This window comes from Danio rerio, chromosome 21 (assembly GCF_052040795.2).
Source record: "Danio rerio strain M-AB ecotype USA chromosome 21, GRCz13ab, whole genome shotgun sequence".
NCBI lineage: Eukaryota > Metazoa > Chordata > Actinopteri > Cypriniformes > Danionidae > Danio > Danio rerio.
The window spans coordinates 32,745,719-32,754,841 of NC_141041.1; the positions used below are offsets into that span (position 1 = coordinate 32,745,719).

The window sequence follows — 9,123 nt, forward strand, 5'->3', positions numbered from 1 at the left end:
ACCCCACCCCCAGAATGTTTTCTGAACCAAATGTCTCACAACCCGCCCATTGTATGTTTTCCTTCTAATGAAGTCAATGGCTACTGGTTTTTATTCTTCAAAATATTACATTCTTCAAAATGTCTTGTTTTGTGTTCAACTGAAGAAAGCAACTTTGTAACAAATGGAAGATGAGTAAATGGTGCGTAAATGTTAATTTTTGGCCGAGCTATTTCTTTAATGTTGTATGCAAATTAGGCTAAATATAAATGTATAAATATAAATATAATGGAAAAAGTGCTCATTTTCTTCAGGCCCATTCATACCACACAGACAGACATCAACAAATGTGTACAACCACCAGCTTTCCGCATGTCATTTTTAGGACAATCTACTACATGACAATTGTCGATTCAGCATGTTCAGTTGGTGAAAATAAGATCTGACCAAGAAAACGCACTAATCTACCAAAACAATTGGTCAGGTTTCATCAGTGTCACTGTAGTGTGAATTTGCCTTTACTGTACCAGATATGAAAATTGCCACTGGAAATACTCACTTAATTGTAAATGTTAAAATTATTTTTGAACAGAAAAGTGAGTTAAAATTGATTTATCATCTAATCCTAATTATGTGCAATAACTACAATAAGCGTGTAGTTTAAATGTCAATGTTTTTATTTAATTTTAAAAGAAGAAATTTAAGCTTAGTCATAATGCAGTAAACATTAAAAAACACTTATACTTTATTAAATTATATTATCTTATTATAGTACATTATACTATATTATAAATGATACTTGTTTGTATGACAGCTGCCTGCACAATTTCTGAGTCAGAAAGCAGAAAGGACAAAAGCCAGAAACAAGAATCTACAAAAACCTACAGCTGATATCTTTTGGCTTCGTATTTGTCTAAAATCTTCTCAAGTTCATCCAAAAACGAGCTCTTGATCATCTCATGGGTGTTTTTCTTCAATGAGCATTCGTTCTGAACACTGTCCTACCTCAGCAGATGTTTTGACTCACTCCAAACCCAAAACCTGCGCCATCCAGTGTGCATTATTAGAAATTACACACACAATTCCTGCAGTTGGTGTTGCGCCCCCTGCTGGACATACAAACAAAATACAGCCCATAAACTCTAAAAACCCTCCATGTCCCCATATTACCTAGAGCAGGTAAAGTAAACGAACTATTTTATTTTTGTGTATGTGTGTGTGTGAATATACTATCTTATCACCTACTCTAAGAATTCGATGCACAAAAACTGTAATTATGCAAATAAAAAATATGGGTATAATTGAATAGTTTTTATTTTGTAGCTCAGCTTCAAAACGCGCAAATCACGGAAATGTGTGTGAGTAGCGTGCATGTTCATCCTGGCATGTGCGTGAATGCAACAGCTTCCCACAGCTGCTCGTTCCGTCTCTGCACGCACGTGAGTGAGTGAGTGAGTGAGTGTGTGTGTTTGTGTGTGCGTGTGCATTTGAGAGTGTGTCTGTGTGAGTGTGAGTCCCTTCACTTCACCTTCAGAGGGAAGGACACACATTCCAGCGCTGCTTCCCGACTCTGGCCCTGGGCGACGCTCGGCCGGAGCTGATAAGTGACAGGGCCCCCAGCCTCCCCCCTCCTCCTCCTCATGCTCCCCCTGGCAGGCGTGACCCCCCCGCGGCCCGGCTCAGCGCACAGACATGCCGCTCCGGAATTCTGCCCTCTGCCCCACTTCTAACCCTCCTCGCTCACAGTGGTGGGGGCATTTAAAGAGATAGCGTGCTTTTAAACAGATCACGAACTGCCTTTTTAATGATCTGTAAGGTCTGCTGATAAATTTAACAAGGTTTTTATTTTTTTTACATTAAAAACATCTTGATATAGAAGGAATATATTATTTTGGGGGGTGTTTTGACCTTCGTTATTTGAACAAGCTGTTTGAATGGGTTTGGTGGATTACAGACTCAAGTAAATGCCCACTGCTGTGATTGGATAATTGTTGTGCATATTTAACAAAATATAAAAAATCTGAGGTAAAATGAAGTGAAGATCTTACTCGAGCAGTCTAAAACTGCATCCAAAATAAAGTTCAACCTCTCATTCCTAATAGAGAATTGTTATTGCTTGGTTTCTGTGTAAACCTGTATTTGATCATGGTTATATAGAGTCAGGACACACCAAGCTGAGGGTCAGCCGTTGGGCTTTGTCGGTCTGTCGCTTAGGCTAGTTGGTTTGGTGTGTTCCATATGTCAGCTCTTATCAAGTTAATGTCGGATCTTCGACCAGAGTAGAAATAGTTTTTTCCTTCACTTTCGTCAGTTGGTGAAGTTTGTTCCTCATCACTGTTGCCACTGGCTTGCTTGGTTTGGGACTTGTGGAGCTGCGCATCGATGGATTTGCTTCCCAGTGTTTGGACTTTCAGCAGTGAAAATTAAACCAGACTGAACTGAACTCTCTAAAAACTATTTTAATTTCAATCTACTACAACTTCTAGGTTAAGCTGCTTTGACATAATCTGCATTGTAAAAGCGTTATAGAACTAAAGATGAAATCTTGTTGGCCCGATCTAGCATGTCAAATCTGCATAGGACAGTCAGGTGAAGAGTGCGCTCTGACTGGTTACACAGCAACGAAACAGAGCACGAGTGTATTGTATAGCAAGTAAACAGTTCAAGTCAAGAAGGAACACGAAGACGCCTGCTGTAATTTTGCTCCATTTCTCAAATATTCAAATCCCCAAGTCCCAAATTGCACACTATGCACTTCTGCACTATGTACATATGCACTTACACCTTCAACAGCATAGTATATGTATGCAGTGTCATCCCAAATGAAATGCTAACATTTTTTTTCCTAAGCCGAAATTCAAACCATTTCCCAGGTGACATTTGACGGTTGCCAAATTAGTAAAATAAATGACTAAAGTAGCAAATAATACCTGCCATGAGTCTAACCACATTCATCATCAGGAGTGCTATAATCACTCTCATAGGAGAATTTTGCGTTGAGAAATAAATGATGTAATCCAACATGAGCGCCCGATTGCTCCGCCCCTTCCGCTTCATGAGCAAAGCTGCGACTTTTGAGTGCATCAAGTTTCCATCATTCCACACTTCATTTTAACGATCTAATAAGTGCATCATGCAGGTAATTAAAGTGAACTTATTATTTACAGTTTTTAGTGTGAACTTACACTATTTATACTTCAAAACGGCATATAAGTATGCAATTTTGGATGCACCTATTTTCTGTTATAAAGGTACCAAATGCTAATTTGTTTATGGTTTGTCTGTGCATCAGAAATTCGATTTCCCTTTGTGAAATAAGAATACACTACCCTCCACACAAAAAGACGTGTCTTTGCAGAACGCGGCTCTAGTTTCAGTCGGCTTTCTTCTGTTTGGTGTGTTCACATGCAGCTTTTTGTCCATATGCAATCCAATGTGAGGTGACAACACAGTTGGGTTTCATTGATGCCAGTTGTTGGCGTCAACTTGGTGTGTCCTGACCCTTACCTTTTAGAGTGTACTCACACGAGGCACAGTAGTCACACTTCTCTCTCTCCTCTCCATCTCGGCCCACACTCACATAGAATTTTTTTGCCTTCAGAGCTTGAGCATGCCTACGTCATCGATGATGTGACTCTCTCTCCATACAATGCAGTACAATAGAGATTGCTCTAGTTATATTGTTTTGTATTACTTTAAGCCGTTTGTGATGCAGTGACGCACAGTCACATCTTTTGCTGAACGCATCCACCACTTTTGACGCTAATAAATGATCATGAAAGTCATCGTGAACAAGCAACGGCTTTGCATCTTTGATAAACCAAATGATGGTTTGATGACTGGATAGAATGATTAATAAATCCATATGAAACAGTCCCTTAAAAGTGAAGTCAAGTGTTTAGTTTTGCACTCTAGTGCACTACTAGCGTACTGCGCCAAAGTCCAATCGAACCGGGCTCTGGCACACCTCTTCCAACCAGGCCAGGGTTAATAATAATAATAATTCGTTACATTTATATAGCGCTTTTCTGGGCACTCAAAGCGCTTTTACACAATGGGGGGGGAATCTCCTCATCCACCACCAGTGTGCAGCATCCACCTGGATGACGCGACGGCAGCCATTTTGCGCCAGACCGCACACCACACACCAGCTGATTGGTGGAGAGGAGACAGAGTGATGATATGCCAATCATGATATGGGGAGGGTTAGGAGGCCATGATGGACAGAGGCCAGTGGGCAGATTTGGCCAGGATGCCGGGGTTAAACCCCTACTCTTTTTCGAAGGACATCCTGGGATTTTTAACGACCACAGAGAGTCGGGACCTCGGTTTAACGTCTCATCCGAAAGACGGCGCTCACTGAGCAGTATAGCGTCCCCGTCACTATACTGGGGCATTAGGACCCACACAGACCGCAGGTTGGGCACCCCCTGCTGGCCTCACTAACACCACTTCCGGCAGCAACCTAGCTTTCCCAAGTGGTCTCCCATCCAGGTACTGACCGGGCGCAGCCCTGCTTAGCTTCAGTGAGCGACCATGTGAGAGCTGCAGAGAGCTAGCTGCCGGCAAGATGCATGATTCGAAAAGCCTAGTGTGAGTACACCCATACCTTCATGTAGAAAAATGTGAGTGTTGATCATTTTCTGTGGAGGTGGAGTTCAGACTCACTATTAAACATGACCACATTGCTGTTGTTTTGGCAGATTGACTACAATATAAGGGGATTTTAAGATAAAGTTTGTGTTCTGAAACTCACAGAATTTATTTATTTATTTTTAGACATAATACAGTGACCTTTCATACTGTACATTTAAAAGATTAAACAAATTTAGATCTCTTAGTTCATGGTCCACAGCACAACTCGGCTCTTCATTCTGCTTATGGTGTCTATGGTGAAATTGAAAACATCCCTATCAATGTGTTCTCATTTTCACAGACACGCACAGCAGTTATTGATGGGGCAGGCAGGTTTTGTTGCGATCAGGTGCTTACAGGCTTTGTCACAAGTGATTGCGCGGGGGCAGTTTTGGCCGGTCTGGATGAAGCATTTGGTTTCAGCAGAGCTTTGAAGGGGCTGACAGCTCTGTGAAACGCTCTCAGGTTCGGCGAGGTTATGGGAGGATGGAAAACGGCGAGAGGCGCAGTCGTTACGCTGGTGTCAGCTAACAGCAGGAACTGTGTGTATGTGTGTGTGTGTTATGGACGCACACATGCGTGTGTTTGTAGGACACAGAACGGACTACTAGTGGGGCGTGGAAAATGCGGTGGAACAAACAGCTTCAGATCACGAGTGTGACTCTGTGTGTGTGTGTGTATGTGTGTGTGTGTGTGTGTGTATGTGTGTGTGTGTGTGTGTGTGTGTGTGTGTCCGCCTCAGTCGCTGGAGCCTGTCCAGGGTTTCTGTGGCGACCACACAACACAGTGAGACAATCAGTGGCAGAGCCCACGCAGAGCGGCGAGAGGACATTAACACAGGAACCACAGGTCAGGGGCCACGGGGAGACTGAGAGAGAGAGAGAGAGGGAGGAAAGAAGAGGAAGATCAAGGGGCAGGGCTTCAGAAGCAAGACACTGAATCACGTCAAACACATCTGGGTCATGTTCTGTGCCAAAATAAAAAGGAAAAAATAGACATTTTAATGTATTTTACTTACTAAATTATTGTAGATAAAAAATAATTCAAACATAATTTTATTGATATTTATAGTATTTGAAATATTAGCCTTTTATTTTTTGTATTCTCAATTTTGTTTGCAGGACCTATCGTTTGCATTTGTTTATTGTACACACGTCTGTCTGATTGTCTGTCTATTTTTTTTACATTTATTTATATATATTTATTGCAACAAAAGATATGTGATTACATTATGAAATATTAAATTACTGTAAATAACTTTAAATATTTAAAAATATTATAATGCCTTTTATTTTGTGCCCAATTTGCCTTTTAATGGCTCTTTTTTGTGTCAAATTCTATTCATCTTCATTATCTGTACCCAAGGTTAAAGAGCGAATGATGAGAAACAAACTAGGTCTTAAAGTGAGAGACTAATTCAGTTTTGTCTGCTTGAAAGCTGATGTTTTCATGATTCAACACTGGGACATTTCCACTGACACAGCCACACACGTGGGGTTGAATCTTTGACCAGGGTGTGTTTTTTAGGAGAAGAGGTAAAATGTGTGTCGTAGTTTGTATGTGTAAAGGAGAAAGGGTATATGTGTTTGTGAGAGCGAGCGAAAGAGAGCGAACGCACTCACACATCTGTGTCCCCTGGGGACGTGGCTAAAAATAAGCAGCTCCTCAAGCCTTCTGGTGTCTGAGCAGCGTCTGTCTGCTCTCCGCCGCCATCCCTGCGGCCCTCCTCTCCTCATCTTCCATCCCTCCATCTCTCAATTACACACACATACACACAGTGTAACCACACACACTCTTACGCACCCATAACCGTGTACACACACACACACACTCACCAACTACACCCAGCTGCGTCCCTGCTCTACTTCCTGCGCCGACGACCTCCGGTCTGGCAGTCGGCAGCCCAGGAAAAAAACACACTGAATGAGAGCAGAGAAAAAAAAAAAAGGATAGAACAGAGTGCGAAGTGAGGGAAAAGGGCAGAAGAAAGGTGTGGTGTTGAAGAGGGCAAGTGTGAGAGTGTTTTGAAGTTGTCACCTATAAAAACACACTTTGAAGGTCATAATCTCTTGTCTCTCCATTCTCTTCGGGTTTGCAGGTGATATCCGAGTGGTTGCCGCCTCTAAACGGGTGTTCTCAATGGATTTGGGGTCCGAGGTTGTTGAAGAGAGCTGTTTGGGACGAGGAAGGGTTGCTCAGCTCATGAAAACCTTCAGCGTGTGCGGCGAGTCTCCACCCTGTCAGACTCCGCCCCGTGCCAATAAACCTCCAATCCCGGAAAAACCGAACCACTTGAGGCTCCGCCCCTCACCCTCTCTCAGGTAATCCACATGGGACAAACCCCTGAGCAACAATCAAGACAACTAAAACAGGGGTCTTTATCAGCGGCTACAATGAAGGGGGTGGGTGCTCGGCCTTTCTCAGGAACTTGAATGTTTAGTTGCCAAAGTTATGCTTTTTATTTTTGCAATTTTGATGTTTTTCTTCATTATTTGTATTTTTATATGGTATGAGAGGTTTGCAAAACTTTTCAGCAGGAATGACACACTCGATATTTTGTTACATCGCTCCAATTGTTGACCTGTCTAGCTCAAAATGCACTCAGACTCATACTTACAAGTGTGTTTCTGTTTTAAAGGGTCACATGATATCTTACTCAGATTGAGAACTCGTAATGAGACCAAATCATGATCGTAATCCAAAGTTAATCATCCCATTGGTCTGTCATGTATTAAATATGTTGCTTCCTTGAAGTATTGAAGGCTGGAGTATGCATGAAGGCTGTCTTGATTTAGCGGAAGTGGTCGTACAATGTCTTTGATATCAGTAGATGTCCAATATAATGGCTGTATGTACTGTAAATTTCAATTTCAGCAATTAAGATGTTTACATCGCTAAATTGAAACGAATGCATGCTTTACACAGTGTTTTCTAAGTTCACTTAAAATATTATAAAGATCACCGACAAAGCTTTGTTGGACTGACCAACTGTGCCAAGTAGTCGGATAATATCAGATGCATTGGTCTGTCAGTATTCCTATGTTGCTGTTTTCTTTATTATTTCTTTACATGGAGGTAGCTGATCATATTGCATTCAAACGTTCCTTCATCGGTAACTAGGTCAGTAGGGCAGGAATCACCTTCATGTAAATAGTTTTCTCACAGACACATTTGCTGGCACTTAATTCTGGGGTTTTTACATGTGATCTGGAACAGTTTATATAATTGCTCTGTGTAAAGCTTGAATGTCCTGTCCACACACACACACACACACACACAGGATAAGTGTGGGATATTGCCTCTGTAATAAAATGATCAAACCCCTTCCAGCCTGTGGTTGCAGTTTTATTCACAGTGGCTTGACAGTCTTCAGGCTGTGTTTATGTTCATGCGCGTATGACGAGCATTTACTGGAGTCATCTGAGGTCATGCAGCCAAGCGCATTTCATATCCTCTTCAGTGCACATCTAATCAGAATATATAGTGGGTTTCGTGCAATAAACTATTGGGCATCACGCATGAAAGAGCTGAGAGAGCTTACCAATCATATAGATTGTAAATATTGTGCGCAATATTGAGCTTTTTAGCTGCCTTTAGTAGCCTGGATAAAGCGCAAGCTGTTCTCTTGGATGCCCCCTGCTTGTTGATCACAATAAAACACAGAGCGAGATATAGAAAGGAGGGCATGCAGCCAGACAGGGAATCACAATCACACCTAATGTTTATAAAATACTGAAGTTACATTTTAGTTGAATGTGTTGTTACAATGTCACTATTCAGTTAAATAGCAAGTGATAGTAATTAATTACATCCACTTACTACATGGTTAGAATATAAATGGTTGGTTATGTCTAATTATGCATAATTACTTGTAATTAGTTCACTTTAAAATCTATTGTTACCAAAGGAATTGTAAGCGGGGGTCACAGTGGTACAGTGGATGGCACGATTGCCTCATAGCAAGACGGTCGCTGGATTGAGTCCTGCCTGGGTCAGTTGGCATTTCTGTGTTTGCGTGAGTTTCCTCCGGGTGCTCAGGTTTCCCCCACAGTCTAAAGGCATGAGGCACAGGTGAATTGGGTATGTTAAATTGTCCGTAGTGAATGTAAGAGTGTGTAGGTGTTTCCTAGAGTTGGGTTATGGATTGAAGGGCATCCGCTGTGTAAAACACATGCTAGATAAGTTGGTGGTTCATTCCGCTGTGGCAAACTCTGATTAAAAAAGGGACTAAGCCCAAAAAAAAATGAATGAATTGTAAGGAAGTAATGAAATTACTTGAATAACACATGGTGTACGTTTAATATTTAATATGAGGTTTGTGCTCTTTAAATTATAACCATTTATATTTGGGCTTGTTGTGAATAAAAAATTGTACAAAAATATTACGAGTTAGTTACTGGAATAATAACTTTAGGAGCCCATAAATGATCTGAAACTGGAGAGGGGAGTTAACACTGCAAATGGGTCGCATTGTTTGCAATAAAACCTAACTGAGGCATTGACTACAGG

The 9,123-nt window shown here is 41.5% G+C and overlaps 1 protein-coding gene across 2 annotated transcripts in view; it reads left to right on the forward strand.

The window, feature by feature from the left end:
- The window catches only part of zgc:100829, a 47,455-nt gene extending 39,517 nt beyond the window's left edge, over window positions 1-7,938 (forward strand). For both annotated transcript variants that reach the window (XM_087299582.1, NM_001003543.2), the window contains 1 exon segment: window positions 6,713-7,938. In XM_087299582.1, coding sequence (XP_087155708.1) covers window positions 6,713-6,939 — 227 coding nt within the window. In that variant the 3' untranslated portion in view covers window positions 6,940-7,938.
- Window positions 7,939-9,123: the final 1,185 nt, after the last annotated feature.